This window comes from Marmota flaviventris, chromosome 10 (genome assembly GCF_047511675.1).
Source record: "Marmota flaviventris isolate mMarFla1 chromosome 10, mMarFla1.hap1, whole genome shotgun sequence".
Lineage (NCBI taxonomy): Eukaryota > Metazoa > Chordata > Mammalia > Rodentia > Sciuridae > Marmota > Marmota flaviventris.
The window spans coordinates 62,399,551-62,418,369 of NC_092507.1; the positions used below are offsets into that span (position 1 = coordinate 62,399,551).

Here is an 18,819-nt window from a genome sequence, read left to right on the forward strand (position 1 = left end):
TTAACCTAACATTCTTCAGCCTAAATATCCAGTTCAAATCTCCCTCCCACTGCCACCACATATCTCCCCATCCCATATTTTCAAGGCCTTTCTGGATCTGCAAATCTTCAGAGGTGTGTGTTTAGTTACCGAAAGCACATCAAGACTATCAAATAAGAAAGCCCCAGCAAAGACCTAGCCAAGCTGACATTTACATGCTAGGCTGATAAACAGTGCATTCTGTTGATTTTTATTTAGCTCCATGTTACTCTGTAGAGACTTCTGTGTGCTTTGAGATACATTAATATTTGTACAAAAGAGAAATACAATCTCTCCTTTTCCTCCCTACCCACAATCCTTTGGCAAATACGTTCTCTCTGAATATATAAGTAGCAAACAGGAATGACATTCGTCCCAGCAGCTGTATCAATTCAGATGGCAGAAAATTTTATAAACATCCCAGGCTGATAAGGTTCTCAAATTTTGCTACAAAATTTTTAGTTTGATTTTATTTACAGTATGGGCCTCAATAATAGCTCTCAATCAACTCCTTAGAGATGATAATAAAAGGTGGAGAAAATTCTTACTTTCATTAAAATATATTTATTATAAATGTATTTAAATCATTACCAATTCTTCTAAAATTATCAAAAAAAAAAAAAAAAAAAAGGCTCATAGACCTTAAACCCAAACTCTGCCCTTTACTCTCCTGAAATATACTCTCTAGAAGCCCAAAGGAGTAAGCCTACATCAGCATTCTGCCTCTCTGCTATTATTCTTCCAGACCGAGGTGCATGCATAATTCCAACAGTGGGTCGCGGGTTGGGTTGTCTTTGTATAGAATACAGGGAACAGAGTATACAATGATTACATCTCATGAGAACCTCAGTGTAAGACTTCTAAAATATAACAGGCAAAACAAAACTGTATCCTAGAAAAGAAAGAAGATATACTTGAGTAAAGAAAACAGGAGAATTCATACCCTATTTGAATCAAATGTATGATATGTCAAGATCATCGTATTGCCTTGAGCAACTAATAAAAAAAAAAAAAAAAAGAAAAGAAAACAGGATAAGCCCGACTTGGTGGCACACGGCTGTAATCCCAGCATCTTGGGAAGCTGGGGCAGGAGGATGGCGAATTCAAAGCCAGTCTCAGCAATTTAGCGAGACCCTATCTCAAAATAAAAATGTAAAAAAGGGCTGGGAATGTGGTTTAGTGGTTAAGCGCCCCCATGTTTAGTCTCTGGTACAAAAAACAAAAAACAACAACAACAACAACAACAAAAAAAAAAACTGGATAAAATACTTGAAATACTTAAATGTCAAAAACACTTAGAATTTTTTCAGTTTATCATTGTTCTGGTTTGGATGGGAGATATCCCCCAAAAGCTTATGTGTGAGAAAATGCAGGACCGTTCAGAGGTGGGACAATTAGATTATGAGAACTGTAATCTAGTCAGTGATTTAATTCATTTGATAGGCTAGTAATGTGAATGGATTAATGGGTGGTAACTGTAGGCAGGTAGGGAATGGCTAGAGGAAGGAGATCATTAGGTGTGTGTGTGTCTTTGGGGTTGATATTTTGTCCCTGGTGAGTAGATCTCTGTTTCCGCTTCCTGGCTCTCACACTCTGAGCAGCTTTCCCACCACACTCTTCTGCCATGACGTCCAGCCTCATCTAGGACCCAGAGTCGTGGAGTTGGCTGTCGAGGATTGAATCTCTGAAGCCATGAGACAAAAGAAACTTTTCCTCCTCTAAGTTGTTAATGTTGGGTATATCAGTGACAGTGACACAGAACTGATTAAAACAATCATCCTAGCAAGTTTATTAAATGGTTAGCTTTTGCATCTGAATTGGGAAGCTTATTCTCCTCTACTTCCCAAATCCCCTCCGGGCACTACTTCACTCTGCTCCTTTTCTAATGTTATGACCCTTTCTACCCTAAAGAAGAGCTAATTAGTCACAGGCAAAACAAAACAAAACAAAACAAAAGGTTCTTCATATATATAATCCAAATATACTTTCCAGAATATATGGCATGCAAGTCTCAGGTGGGATAGAGCTTACAAAGAAGTGTATATTTAAATGTGGTAAGACTACCACTACCCAGCCTCAAAGAGATAGAGATCTTTCAAAAAATAATAGAAAAAGCTATCAAACTATATCTGACTAGGAAAACAATTCATGATCAAAAAACTTCTTAGAAGGAAAAATGAACAATAAAAAGGACAAGGGAATTCCTCATAGAAACCCTAGAAATGAAAGATACTTTAAAAGTGAGATTTTATAATTAATTTGCCCTGTAGCAAATATCAGAATTATGTGATAGGCCTTTAGAGACCAAATACAACATGCTATTAATTTGTATGGAAAGAAACACCACATATTGTGTTCCAAAAGAATTAACCAAAGAACAAATCAAAGATGTGCGAATATTTTTTTCTTGTAAGTTGAGGGAGGTCAGATCCATTCTGTATGCCTAAGGATATGTTTGTTTTTAAGTTATAATTCAAAGGGTTGAATATTAATAGTTGCTAACTTTCCCTAATGGGAGCAATATTTGAAATGACGGTTACTCATGAAACACTAAGGATCATTAATTATACTTGTGTCTTCCTGACTACTTAACATTAAAGTGGTATGTGACCTAAATAACAGTTTTAGTTAGGTGACCTCATACTTAAGGGTCTCTTTCTGTCCAATTACCAAGCAAGCTTTTCAGATGCACTGAAAGACTTAATTCACAAATCCCTTAAGAGCCTTCTAGTAAAAGATTGGAGCAGCATAAATAAGCTAGTGATACACGACCTTGTTTCAAAAAATCATTCTGGGATTCTAAGTAAGTATTCTTATTTATCATTGTTAAATTGCTATGGTAGAGAAAAAAAACAGAGAAATCTATATATTCTAGATGTATCTATATATTATCTATATAATATATAGGATAAATATAAATTAGAATTTAGTACCAAAATAGTAAGACAATAATAACATTAAGATGCTTATTTATATTTTTTAACACTAGGAAAATATGTATTTCTCGGGAATCATGACTTCCTCTACAAGAGTCCTAAAGCACAAGAAGTAAAATCAAGAATCAATAAATGAGACAGTATCAAACTTAAAAGCTTCTTCAGAGCAAAGTAAACAATCAAGAGCATGAAGAGAGAGCTACAGAAAGGGAGAAAATTTTTGCCACCTGCACCTCAGGTAGCACATTAATCTCCAGGATATATAAAGAACTCAAAAACTTAACACCAAAAACAAATAACTCAGTCAATAAATGAGCAAAGGAACTGAACAGGCTCTTCACAGAAGAAGAAATATAAACAGTCAACAAATATATGAAAACATGTTTAACATCTCTAGCAATTAGAGATGCAAATCAAAACTACACCGAGATTTCATCTCACTCCAGTCAGATTAGCGACAATCAAGAATACAAGAAACAATAAATGTTGGCAAGTATGTGGAGAAAAGGTACATTCATACAGTGCTTATGGGACTGCAAATTGGTGCCACCACTCTAGAAAGCCGTATAAAGATTCCTCAAAAAACTAGTTATGGAACCACTGAGCCAGGCATACCATTCCTCAGTATATATCCAAAAGCGTTAAAATCAGGAATCTCTATCTATATATTAAATAAGGAATCTCTATCACAGGTATCTCAATGATTTTGTTTTGTTTTGTTTGGGGTACTGGAGATTGAACCTGGGGTACTCTACCACTGATCTACAATCCCAGTGCCTCTTTTTATTTTTATTATTTTTGAGAAAAGATTTCACTAATTTCTGAGATTGTCCTCAAACTTGAGAATCTCTTGCCTCAGTCTCTAGAGCAGTTGGGATTACTGGCCTCTGCCACCATACCCTGCCAGATACCTTCTTAAAGAAGAAAGATTATTGCCTGCATTTATGTGCATTCTGTCAGTCCCCAAACTTCTTCTATACGTTTAGGTATCTGTCATGGCGGTACTCCACTTCTCAGTACCAACTTTGCTTAGCTGCTATACCAAATTCCATAGACGGAGTGGCTTAAACAACTGATATATATTTGTTCACAGTTCTAGAGATAGAAGGCCAACTATCAAGATGCCAGACAACTCGACTCCTCAGGAAGGCCCTTTTCATAGCTTTTTAGATGAATGCCTTCTTGTTTTTTCCTCCCGTGGCAGGGAAAGATGGTATCTCATGCATTTCAGACACAAAACGGTGAACATTAATCTCATCCTTGAATTCTCCCCTTGTGCCCTCCTTAACTTCCAGAAGGCTCCACCCCTAAATACTGTACCATCACACTGGAAATCAGGACTTCAACATAGGAATTTGGGGGGGAGGGGCAGAAACACTCAGTCCATAGCAGAGCTACATCAAAATATAATGAAGTGGATGAAATATTCAAAAATCCATTTATAATATCTCATTTATAAGTTTATTTATACATGTACTTTAAAATCATATTATTTTAAAAATTTAGAATTATTGATTTTTTTTCTTTTAAATATCACCCAAAATTATTTTAATCATCTTGGGTTTTTTGGTTCTGTTTTTTTGTGGTGCTGGTGATTGAATCCCAGGCCTTGCTCATACTAGGCAAGTACCCTCCCACCAAGCTACATTCTCCGCCCCTTGATTGAAGTTTAACAACCATGTCTTGGTCATTACTGGATTTCTTTATTACATAGTCCAATGTTCCGTACTGCATCACCTTCACATATACTTTCACTGATAATACTTCCACAGGAAATTTAATTTCAAGTTTCCCATTTTCAATGTCAACAATGTAAACTATGTGCTGCATTGCTTTTAAAATTGATATTTTAAAAACATTTGAAAATATTTCTTAAAACTATTCAATATTTCATACACTCAGGAATAATAAATAAATCTGTATTTTCTTGTCCTCTTGCTAAATCCCATTTCATCAGGTGGACTCTATCATGATACCAAATTAGCACTGGAATTGTTACAGGCATGCTGGCATGACTTCCCCAAAATATTACTTAATTTTTCTAAATAATTGGGAGAACACTTGGTAAATTTGGAGACATTTCAGAAGTACTCAGTAACCAGGGAAAATTAGAAATTTGGAATATTTTTGAGACAAATATCAATTTAGAATCAGTCTCCATTCTCTTTTTCCTCTTTCTCCCTCCAGTGCATAAATATGGATTTCCTCTCACCCTGGGCTTGCTACCCTTCTCAGCAAAATCAGAAACAAACAAAATGCTGCACCAAAATAAAAAGTGTCATATTTCAGGAAATGGGTTTGGAGAAATACAGAAGTAAGAACTCTAGATTCATGACATAGAGATCTGGACTCAAAGCCCAATTTTACCTGATTTGACCACACTTCTTCACCTCTCTAGGCCTCTATTTCTGCCCTCTCCAGGAAAACACACACACACACACACACACACACAGGGGGCTGAGTAAAATAAACTGTTTCTTTGTAAAAAAAAAATCAGATGATTATTTTGAATCTGTTTCACAAAAAGTATTATGACGATATTAGTTCTTATAAATTATACGGTTGAATGCAATGAATAATTTACAGGTTCTCTAATTCTTTCTACTCTGCTTCTTTAGATTTGGCTACATGACTCAGGTGTTAATATGTTAACATTTAATTGTACTGTAAAGTTTAGTCTAAAATCAACTAAGCTTATTTTGAGTAAAAAATAAATAAATAAATAAAAGCATCTATTGAAGTCATTCAGCAAGCTAGTATTTGAGAGCCTCTAACAGCTGACATTTCCATTACCTGTTTTTCATGTTAGGGTAGGAAGAATGAAATTTACTGATATTTTCCTAACTCAAGCTTCCCTACTGTGCAAAATGAATAGTTAAGCAGAACATTAGCAGAACATTTTCATTTCTAACTCTAGCAGTGAAGATTTCCCACCACCGTGACACAGAAGGATGCACACTCAAAGACAATACATTTATTTAGTGGATATGAACGTCTTTTGACTAGAAAAAGAAATAACAATCATCTGCAGTACTTTAAATAGCAAACATCTGTTTTTCCCAACATATTTCAAACACTTTGAATTTCCTGATTAGTTGTTATATGAGAACTATATTTTTGAAAGACATAATGAGGCAGTTAAAGGATGAGTTTAAATGATCTTCAAAGCAAAGTGAAGAAAAATGCTCATGCTTTGGGTAAGGATGATTAAACTAGATCCACAAGCTCCATAATATGAAGAAATAATAATTCTTTCAACATTTTCATTTACATCAAAAGTTCTATTAAATATTGCAAGCAAAGGAGAATGCTATAAATAAGCAGGCACAAATAAATGAAAATATATCACCGTAGTCTTACATCATGGCAACAAAATCCATGATGCTAGTAAAGAAGTCTTTGCTTGAATAAGCCAAACATGAAAATTTTCAAAGTAATTGACATGAAGCGTCTTTGAGAACATCACACAAACACATGCATACATCATAAAATATATCAAGAAGTGTGTATGTATAGGCAAACACATCTATGGGCAATTGCTCCAATTTGGAAGCTTTTAGATTTATTTTGCCCATACCAGTCTTTTCTCAGGAATCTGTGACACAAAATGGAAAGAATCATCTTTCCTTCTTATAAAATTTTATAAAGAGAGTATTGCATTAAATATTTCTATATGAATTGTTTTATTTTTTACCCATAATTCTTTTCCTGTTTCATGGTTTAAAATGTTACCATTGAGAAGATAGAATATTTCAAGTCAAATAACAATCACAATGTGGATGTGTAACCGACGTGATTCTGCAATCTGTATTTGGGGTAAAATTGGGAGTTCAAAACCCACTTGAATCAAATGTATGAAATATGATATGTCAAGAGCTTTGTAATGTTTTGAACAACCAATAATAAAAAAATAATAACAATCACAAGGAAAGAAAATATGAACCTTATGAACAATTAAGGTTAAAGGCCTCTCACTTTTTCAGTTGAGCAAATATTTATTAAACACCAATCATATACCAGACCTTACAAAAGCAGATTAGGATTCAGAGAGAAATAAAACCATTAAGGAAATCACAATCTATCCATGGATAAAAAGAAGCAACCAAAAATATTCAATATGGTCAGAATAAAAAATGGAGTATGTACAATGAGTAAAGTATTTATAAAACTTAGACAAGAGAGCAATTGGTTCTGCTAAGGGGTAAATGGGTAGACAGGGTAAATGTGGACTTTTATATATGAGAAGACAACAAGGTGGCTATTAAAGACACCATTTTTTTAATTGTAGAGATAACAGTATATTTTTAAGAATAAAAATAATCCTTCAAGGCCTCTCTCTTCAAACTCCTATGGATATTTTATATGTACTGATGAATTTATTTTCCAGATAGAGTTAGGTTAAAAAAAGTATAAAACACTGTTATAATATGCTATTATTTAAATAAAGAAAGAAAAGTATTTATGTATACACATATACAAATATATACTCCTAAATGCATATATTTATTTGAATACAGAAGGCATTGAAAAGGTTTACTGTCTCTAAAGTGGGATTCTGAGGAACTAGGGCATCTATGCCCTTTCTGTACTGTTTGAATGATCTATTCCCATATATTGCTTAATTAAATAAACGAATTGATTCTGTAAAATACAATGCCACTTTCTATGGCTATTCCCACTACTGAATAGCATATTTTACATTAAACATTTCCAGGGATGTAAAAACCATTCAGCATGTATCCTATGAACTTCTCATTTTTGAAGGAATTAAGGACTCCTCACATTTTGGCACCCTCAGGCAACAAAAGTTAATTAAGGATATTGACAGAAAATACTGTGTTTCTCCTGTAGCATAGTGATACCAGGTGTACTCAATATCAAGACAATTAGTCAATATGATTGATCCAATGAAAAAAACTGGGCCAGTTGTGCTCAGAACCGTATTCTACATTAAGACTTCTTTCTTTTCTTCTTGGTGGTTTTTTTTTTTCTTCACTTGGAGTAATTTGTCCTTTTATTGCAAAATAATCATCTTACCCATCTTTCAAATCTCATTTCAAAAGCTCTTTTCTATGTTAAATCTGATGTTCAAGCACCTAACTGAGCTCTATTCTACAACTGAAAGTCCCATTGCTCTTACAATCATCACCAAAGCATATTACTTAACCACTCTCTAAAGTTTTATTTGTGTTAATTTAAACTCTCAAGTTGATTTGTAACTGATACAGACATCATTTAATTTAGGAAAATATACGTGGTCTGTAAACACAAAATAGATCAGAGAGTCACTAAACAGCACAGTGATATAATAATCTAGCCGGGAAATTAAAAGTGTTAATTAAATAAATTCATGAATTCAGCATTCATATCAGAGCTAGGATTTGGGGGAGGAAGGTGATGGCAGTGGGATAGAAAATCGAACATCTAGGAAAAAAGATGGAGTTTCATGTTCAATTTCATTGAATAAGATAAAATTAAGTGATTGACAAGGCATATGGAGAAAATATGTTTGTGGTTGTAACTTTAGTTACCAAATATGAAAAAAGAGAGAACAGGTTGTGGTATCAAATTCACAACTATAAAAGAAAGAAATCTTTTTTACTGCAGTAAGAGTTCCTACCGCAGTAACTTGCTCTTCTTTGCAAGGGCAACCTAAAAAAATGTTAACACACATTACAATGAAGTGTTTTCAGAAAAGAAACATTAAAACACATCGAATTTTGTAGGACACACTCAGATCTGATGTGGATTGTTTTACTTTGCATTTGAATCACATCTTTATTTTTCTTTGTTTTTTAGCATTGATTCTAAGCTTTGCTTATTTTTACTGTCAGATAGAAAGCATTCTATGAAGATAAAATTAATAAATTACTAAAATCATAAATAATACTTAGAGGTACATGTTTGCCAACATGGAAGCATTATTTCCTGAAGACACTTATCAAATAAATAAGAGGGAGACTTCCAATTTAAAATAAAGCCCCAGTGATTTTTAATTCAAAAGTCTAGTGCATGTAAGATGCACGGTGCCTATGCTTATAAATCATGAAATACAATGAAATCTTGGATACATTTTTAAAAAGTAACTGAAATAAAAATGACAGTATAGTATGTGTTGGGAGGTTTCAGTCTAATTTTATCATATCCAGACTTTAAAAATGTACACCTGTGAGAATTACCCTCACTTTATATATATGGGTTAGGCTGGCCATAGAAAGTTGTATCTTTTCTTCTGGACATGCTATATGGAAATTGGGCAAGCTCATATCAAGCAAAAGGTTATTCCTGAGTGGTGACTTCCTACCCCCAAAAGAAAGGCATCTGAAGTAATACTTAACTGACTAGTGCACACACCATATAATAATTATTTATTAAATCAACCAAGCAAGATAATCATTATAAAAATCAATGTTCCACTGCTTTTCAACCTTTGGGCTAAAATTGTGCATAAAAATCTAATATATGAATTGGAAAAGATTTAAATACCAATACCTAGGGAAAATTTGACATATTTTCCCACTATTTTTCCTCACAGGTCTAGTTAGAAAATAACTTGGCATCAAAACCCTGCAAAGCCTTTAACATTAAGAAAACCAATTTGGCTGAGTGTGATGGCACATGGCTGTAATCTCAGTGACTTGGGAAGTTGAGACAAGAGGATCATAAAATTAAGGTCATCCTTGTAACTTAATACAACTCTGTCTCAAAAAAAAAAAAAAAAAAAAAAGTGGAGGTAGAGATGGGAATGTAGCTCAGCTCAGAGGTAGAGGGCCTCTGAGTTCAATTCCCAGTACCACAAGAAGGAGATGGAGAATAAGAAGGATGAAGAAAGAAAAAGAAAAAAGAAGGAAGGAAGGAAAGAAGGAAGGAAGGAAGGAAGGAAGGAAGGAAGGAAGGAAGGAAGGAAGGAAGGCAATTCAAGTGAGAGGAGAGTTCTTCCAGGTCTTGCCATCTGCCTCCTGATATGCTCTTTCTATTCTCAGGTTCTCTTATGCTTCTATTTAGTCTTGGTAGCCTGGTTCCACACTGCTAATTTCTAAATGACTTGTAATCCCATTGTGGGATGCTGTTTCTGGGACTGTCACTAGAGTCTTCATTTCACATTCTACAGCCCAGTCACAGAGAGACCCTACCCTGGGGGGGTCCAAGCCCTCAGAAACTGCCTGCTGCCTTCCACTTCTGCTCTGTTCACTTACCAACTGAGCCCACTGTACAAAAATGGTCTTTAATTATTTAATAGAAAACAAGTCTTTTTTTTCCATTTTTCCACCCTGAGGGAGGGAGTCAACATGGCTGAATAGATGCATCCTGCACTTTGTTTCCACAAAGTCAGGACAGAAAAGGGAAATAACATTTCACATAGCGTAAGAGATGGAGAACTCTGGAAATCAGCAAAGAAGTGATGGGAATCCTAAACAGCTTGGAAAGTAGGGAAGGCAATCTAAAGAAAAAACCAAAGCAATATCCAACTTGAATGGAGGAGTCCCAACACTGTTGCCAGCAACAGGTAAGCAGGAAAGTCCCAGCAAGCCCAATCATAGCAGCAAATCAGCAGTCCTAACTGCAGGGTTATTCCATAGTACTTACAAGCTTTAAAATCAGTTTGTGGAGCTGGTTAGTATAAAGCAACTCCTCTGCTCCAAAGGAGGTACTCATGATGGATCTCCCCCTTCCCATGGAACTCAAACTACCACAAAAACCAGTGCTACATGCCATCTTGACTTGAGGAATGACAAATGCATGACCCTGATAGAAGCTGTGGTCCTGTGCACAACTCAGTGGGTGGAAGGCAGCCCACTTAGCATCCTGCAGCTTCAGGACCAGCATCTTCCACAGCTACAAGCCTGAGTCCCACTAATACATGTCCCATAGGAATTAGGGAAGGTCTCCTTCTCAGCCCACAATCTTGGAATTGTAGCTGCTGTTGCAAAGTCCCAGCTTCATCTGCACCTGTGCACCAGAAGGTGGTAAAACTCCAAGCTGAGCCCTGCAGCTCCAATATTGAGGCTACCATTGATCCCAACTCCCATAATTGCCTTCACTCAACTAGCAGGATCTAGGTAAGGTCTCCTATCCAGCCCATGGCCTTGGGACCACAGTTGCTGGTCAAAGAAGACTCAGCATCACTCAAGCTTGTACCTGGAAACCATTAAAAGGCCCATTTGTGTTTTTCCTACAAAAGCTACTTTATAAAAATTGGAAAAATGACATTACACCAGTTATGCAGACATCAGTGTAAGGATACAAGAAACATGAAAGGAAACTTGACACTCCCAATGGAGAAGGATAACTATCCAGAAATAGAGCTCAATTGAATGAAATCTATGAAATGCCTGAAAATTTAAAATAATGATCCTAAGGAAACTCAGTAAAATGAGAGTATACAGATAAACAATACAAACAAAAGAGAAAAATAATTCAGTATATGAATGATAAATTCACCAAGTGATATAAATCACAAAAAAGAACCAGTCAGAAATCATAGAAGTAGAAACTTCAATGAAATGAAAAATATAATATAGTTTCTACAACAAACTAGCATAAGCAGAAGAATTTCTGAACTTGAGGATAGGTCTTTTGAATTTAACCCAGTCAGGCAAAAAAAAAAAAAAAAAAAAAGAAGGAAGGAACAGAAAATATACAAATAAGCAACACACATTTATTACAATGACAGAAAGAAATTCAGACCTATCGATAATAACCTTGAATGTAATTGTATTACATTCATCAATCCAAAGACATAGATTGGCTGAATGGATAAAAAACAAGACCCAAATATATAATGCTTAAAAGAAATTCACTTCACTGGTAAAGATACACGTAGACTGAAAGTGAAGGAATAGAAAAAGGTATGTCATTCAAATGGAAGCCAAAAACACATATGAGTACATATGTCATATCAGATAAAGCAGACTTTAAATTAAAAAAACAATGGAAAAAGACAAAAAGTCCTATATATTGGTAAAAGAATTAATTTAGCAAGAAGATACAGCAGTTATAAATATATAGGCACCCAACATGGGACCCTTTAAATACATAAATGAATATTGTTAGATCCAAAGGGGGAGATAGACTGTAATAAAATAATAGTGAAGGACTTTAACACCCCACTTTCACCAATGGATTGATGATTCAGACATAAAATCGACAAAGAAACATTTGACCTTAAACACACTAGACAGCAAATGGACCTAATGGAAATTTATTAAATATTTCATCCAATAGTAGCAGAATACACATTCTTCTCATCAGCACATGGAACATTCTTCAGAATACATTATATGTTAGGCCACAAAACAAGTGTCAAGAAATTCTAAAAAATTGAAATTATATCATATATCTTCTCAGACCATAATTGAGTAAATCCACAAACCAACAAGAAGAATAGAAAGTACACAAATACATGGAAATTAAGTAACATGTTCCCAAATGACCAATGGATAACTGAAGAAATTAAAAAGGAAATAAAAAAAATTTCTAAAAGATAATAAAAATGACAGAACAACATACCAAAATCTTTAAAAAAGCAAAAGTAGTGCCAAGAGGGAAATTATAGCAATAAATGCAAACAACAAAAATACAGAAATATCTGAAATAAACAACATAACAATGCACCTCAAAGATTTAGAAAAGTGAGAACAAATCAAGCCCAAAATCAGTGGGAGGAAAGAAATAATAAACATCTGAGCATAAATAAATAAAATCAAAACAAAAATGGAAAAAAAATCAATGAAAGAAAGAGTTGGCTTTTTAAAAGGTAAACAAAATGGACACTCCTTTAGCCAAGATACAAATAAATATAATCCAAGATGAAAAAGGAGAATTACAACTGATATCACAGAAACACAAATGATCATAAGAAACTATTACAAGCAACTATATGCTAAAAATTGCAAAATCTAGAAGTGAATAAGTTTCTGAACACATATGACCTACCAAAGTTGAATCAAGAAGTAAAAGAGAATTTAAACGGGCCAATAATGAGTTATGAGATTGAAGCAGTAATTTAAAATGCCCTCTATAAAAAGTCCAGTATCTGATGTCTTTACTGCTGAATTCACCATGATCAGATGGTATTTATCTAGGAATGCAAGGATGATTCAACATATGCCAATCAACAAACAAGTACAACGTATTAACAGAATGAAGGACAAGTATCATGTGATCATTTGAATAAATGCAGAAAAAGCATTTGATAAGATTCAATATCACTTTTGATAAAAGCTATCAACAATTAGGTACTGAAGGAATATATTTCAAGATACTAGAGGCTATATTTGAAAAACCTTTAGCCAATATCATGCTGAATGAGAAAGATCTAAAAGACCTTCTAAGATTAGGAATAAGACAAGTATGTTTATTTCACTACTTTTTAAAATATAGTACTAGAATTCTTAGCAAGAGTAATTAGGCAAGAGAAAAAATAAACAGCATACAAATTGAAATGAAGAAGATAAATTATTGATATTTATAGATGACTTGATTCTATACATAAAAAAACTAAATACACCACCAAAAAATTGCTAGCATTTATAAATAAGTTCAGTAGAGTTGCAGGATACAAATCAACATACAAAAGTAGTATTTTTATATACCAAAAATGAGCTTCCTGAAAAAATGATTAAGAAAGTATCCCATTCATAACAGCCACAAAATTAAATTATTTAGGAATAAACTTAACCAAGGAAGTGAATGATGTCTACAATGAAAATTATAAAACACTGATGAAGAAGTTATAGAATACATAAAAAATGAACTAGAAGAAAAAATATTGTTAAAATATTTATATTTTTATGTTAACACTCAAAACAATTCTAATCAAAATACCAATGCCTTTCTTCTTCTTCACAGAAATAGAAAAAACAGTCCTGAAACTCATTTGGAACCGTAAAGTATCCAGGAATACTACCTCCCAAACAAACAAAATAAAACAAATTTTTTAAAAAAGCCAACAAGAAACAATGCTGGAGTTACCACAATACCTGACCTCAAATTATGCACCAAAGGTATAGTAACTAAAACAGTATAGTAAGGGCATAAAATCAGACATGTAGAACAATGAAACAGAATAGAGAACCCAGAAGTTAACACAGCCAATAGATTTTTTAATAGTCATAAGAACAAACAGTGGAGAAGAGACAGTCTATTCAGTACATGTTATTGTAAAATCTGAATATGCATATGCAAAAGAGTGGGACTAGACCCTTTCTTCTTCCCATACACAAAAATCAACTCAAAATAGATTAGTGACCTAAATGTCAACCTGAACTAGGAAACTGTTATACGAAAATATAGGGAAAACACTTCAAGGCATTGGTATACGTGATGATTTTTTTAGGTAGGACCCCAAAGGTGGAGGCAACAAAGGCACAGCAAAAGAAATAATCAGCAGAACCAAGAGACCACCTATAAAATGGGAAATTACTTACAAATTATTTATCCAACAAGGAATTGATTGATAGCCAGAATACAAAATAGCTGAAAACATACTCTCTTTTCTCCAATTAAAAAATGTGCAACACGACTAAACAGTTACCTCTCAAAAGACATACAAATGGCAAAAAAAAAAAAAAAATCTAGAAGTGAATACATTTCAGAACACATATTACCTACCAAAGTTGAATCAAGAAGTAAAAGAGAATTTAAACAGGCCAGTATCACAGAAATACAAATCAAAACTTCAGTGAGATGCCATCTCCCCTTTTTAGAATGGCTATCATAAAAAAAGACAATAAATAAATACTGGTAGGGTGCAAAGAAAAGGGAACTCTTATATACCATTGATGGGAATGAAAACTAGTATAGCCAATATGGAGATGTCTTAAAAAAAAACACTAAAAATAGAGCTATCATATGATCCAGCAATTCCACCACTGGGCATATATCCAAAATATATAAAATCATTGTAACAAAAAGATTGTTGCCCTCCCATGTTTATTGCAGCACTATTCATAGTAGTCAAAATAAGAAACCAACCCAGATGCCATTCAATGGATCTATGTATAAAGAAAATATTGGATATTTACATAACAGAGTACTATTTGGTCTGCAAAAAGTATGAAATCCTGTTGTTTGGAGCAGCAGGGAAGAAACTGAAAGTCATTATGTTAAGTGAAATAGACAGACACAAAAAGAAAATATGACATGTTTTCACTCATTTGAAGAAATGTCAATCTTGTGGAAAACCAGAAGTCACCAGAGACTGTGAAGGGCCAGGGAGGAGGGTGAAAAGAAGTTGAATAAGAGGCAGCAAAACACAGACTGGAGGAATGACTTCTGGTTCTTCTTTAGCACAGTAGAGTGACTTTAAATTAAAAACATTTGTGATATATTTCAAAATAACTAGAAAAGTACAAAGTTCCCAAGAGAAAAAAAATAATTATTGGTTGAAAAGGTGGAAAAACTTATTACCCTGATTTGACTCTTACACACATTTTTTACATGTATTAAATTACCATAATGTAATATAAAGATGTACAAATATGTCTTATTGAAAATTATAATAAATAAAATGATAATAAAGAACACACATATATATAATTGAGAATGAATCAAACAAATCCATTCAATCACAAAACACCCCTGGGACAACAACACTTGAAAGATATATGGTGATACATTCCCCTGATGTCGTCATTTTTGTCTAACACACACATATGGTAATAAAGATGACAATATCTAATCTAAAAACAGAGGATATGGGTCAGTTACAAACACTTTACTTTAAAGTAATCATAGTAAAGGTGTCCAAGTGTGAATGAGCCATCAATAATACTGCTATCCAAAAGAAAATAGACATGAGGTATGGTCTATCTCCCCCCACCCCTACCCACCAATTCATTAGGTTGCTGTGTTTGTTCCATGGCTACTACCATTGCTAAGTGGTTCTGGTGCTGAACCTGGGGTTATCATTTCCCAAAAGCAGGATATGAGATGATCATATATCTCTACTTTGGCTTCATTCCCAAATGTCTTTCATCCTAGTGTCTGTTACAGCTCCTCTGGAGATCAATAGGATGTGCCAGGTACTCAGATTCTGTGAACTCATCACCCAGGATCCCCTTCCAGAAGACCTGCTCTCCAGTAGTGGGCAGTGCAGTCTGCAGATAGCACCTAGCCTCTTGCCCCAGGCTCCTCAGTGTCTTGCCTTCACCCCAAGTCTCACCTTGCAGAACAGTAGACAAACCACAGACTGAGCTGGAGGCTCATGAAGGTGAGGTGATTTCAGAGTTACTGTAAGGGCAGTCCCCTGGAAGGGCAGCACTCCAGCCCTCTGTGGGCAGGGCTAAGGCTTGGCTGGGCCTGCAGAGCAGTTTGATACCTCCTTCTGTGCAGTCCTGCTTCCTTCCCCTTCTTTTTAATGGTGTTGATCCCTCATAAACTATCTGCATACCAATCCCAAATTCAGCATCTCCTTCCAGGAAACCCAATCAATAACATGTACCCCTGTGAACCTGGTTCTCAATTTCATTCTCTCATCTATCCAAATCTTCTCCTTCGGGGTCCAGCTTGAATGATTCTTCTGAGAAACATTTCCTGATCTTTTCATTCAGGAATAATTATTCATTTTACTCTATCCCCTCTGAATTATGCTTATACCCATGTTTAGTAAATGATTCATTTTTTAATATTAAATTTGGGGTTTAAATTGAAAGCATAGTGAGAGCATAACCTGAGCCTTATTCAATTCTGTCTGCCCTACAGTGCACAATAGACAAGAGTTATGAATGAAGCAATAACCTAATGCATGATCTGGAATCCACACAATCACTTTATTTTTTCTTCTTCCTAAAAAGTGAAATGAAATCCAGCCGATATTTTATCTACACTACAGTGTTTTGTACACAGGGCTACTCCCCTCCATTTTCCATTGTATGTCACATATAGCCTCTACTTTCTGATCTAGCCAAGTAAACCTCCTTTGCATGATACATGCTCACACCTGTCATTAAGCTACTATAATCTTGAACTCTCCCCAGTCGAAGTTTAGTATTCACTGCATCACTGAGACTCTTCCCAGTGAGGTCATTAGTGACTTTTATGTTGCTAAATCCACTGGTCACTTCTGTTTTTAATCTTACTTGACCTCTCAAAGCAGTCAACACGATTGACCATTTCATCCATAAATAAACAAATAAGTAAATACAAACCAAACTCTTCTTGTGACATTTTCCGTTAGCTTCTACAACACGGCACTCTCCTGGCTTTTTTCTGAGCTCACGGGGTGCTTCTTCTCTCTCCTTTACTGCTTCTTCTTATCTCTGCTTGACCTCCAAATATTTTCGGTTCCAGAGTTTTGTTCTTGGGCCTCTTCCTCACCCTCCTAAGTGAGCTTATCCAGATATGGACTTTAAATGTCAATATTGTCTACAGCAATCCCACCTTCCCCACAGATTTGCTCTCCACAATTTCAGTTACCCACAGTAAATCATAATCCAAAAACAGCAAATGAAAATACCAGAAATAAACAATTCATAAGTTTTAGATTACACACCACTCTGAGCAGCACAGTGAAATCTCACACCATCTTTCTTCATCACACCTAGGACACGAGTTGATGCCCTTTGTGCGTCATATCCATTGCTGCACACACTACCCACCCATTAATCACCTGCAAGCTTGCTCCATTATCAGATCAATTGTCACAATATCACAGTGCTTCTGTTTAAGTAACCCTTATTTTACTTAATCTTGGTTCCATAGTGCCAGAGTAGTGAGGCTGTCAATTCAGATTTGCTGTGTACAAAACACTGCACTCCCATGTTTATTCACAATAGCCATAAAGTGCTTTCTTGAAGTGAAAAGATGAAAGACAGTAAGGTATTTTGAGAAAAAGAGAGACCACGTTCACATAACTCCTATTACAGTATATTGTTATAATTGTTCTATTTTATTATTAGTTATTGCCTTTAATAGCTTACTGTGCCCAATTTACAACAAAACTTTATCATAGGTGTGTCTGTATAGGACAAAAGCAAGTATGTATTTGGATTGGTACTTTGTTGTTTCAGGCACCCAACTGAGGGTCTTTGGGCATATGCCCTGAAAGTGAGGGGACACTCACTCTTATATATGCCAACAACTCAGCTCTTGATCCCCAGCTCTCCTCTCATTCTTCAATGAGCTCCAGACTTGTGCATAGGATACCTAGTTGGTATCTCAGGCTTAACACAACCAAAATAGAAGTCTGTTCCTAAAACAGCAATCCTGATCCTCCTATAGTGTCCATTTATACTATAGGGGATCATCAACTGCCCAGTAGTCAATTCACAAATCTGGCATTTATCTTTGACTCCCTTCCATCTCTTGCTTCTCACATCTAACCCCATCAATAGGCACTACCATCTCTAGCACCAAAACACATTTTCCTATCTCTCCATCTCCACTACCACTGGCTTCTTCACTCAGGCGGCTGCAAAGGCTTCCTGTGGATTTCCCCATCTGCTCTTTGCTTCTCACCCCCATTCACCATGCTGCATGCACCCTAGCTTTCTTTCTGACCTTTGGCAAGAGGTTCATCACTGTCTTGGAGACTGGAGTTTTCTTTCTCTATCTGAAATACTGCAGCCTAATCTCTGCATGGCTGGCTCCTCCTTATCATTTAAGTCTCAGTTCAATTATCACCTCCAGAGAAAAGTCTTCTCTGACCATCAGATGTAAGCTATGTTCCACGCCTTCCACCATTAGGCACTATCACATCACCCTGTTAAACTTTCTTCCTTGTACTCATGTTCATTTCTCAGATGTTGTCTGCCTGTCTGTCTGTCTTCTGTAACTTACTTATCACTGTATTTCTAATAATCAGAGGAGCCTGGTTGCATAATAGATGCTCAATAAATACTTAATGAACAAAAACAGATTAAGA

The 18,819-nt window shown here is 35.1% G+C and overlaps 1 protein-coding gene across 1 annotated transcript in view; it reads right to left on the minus strand.

Annotated features, from left to right (window-relative positions):
- Positions 1-18,395, minus strand: part of Slc44a5 (solute carrier family 44 member 5) — a 104,648-nt gene extending 86,253 nt beyond the window's left edge. The window contains exon 1 of the mRNA XM_071618608.1: positions 18,272-18,395. Within this exon, the coding sequence (XP_071474709.1) occupies positions 18,272-18,395 (124 nt within the window). The remainder of the gene's footprint in view (positions 1-18,271) is intronic.
- Positions 18,396-18,819: the final 424 nt, after the last annotated feature.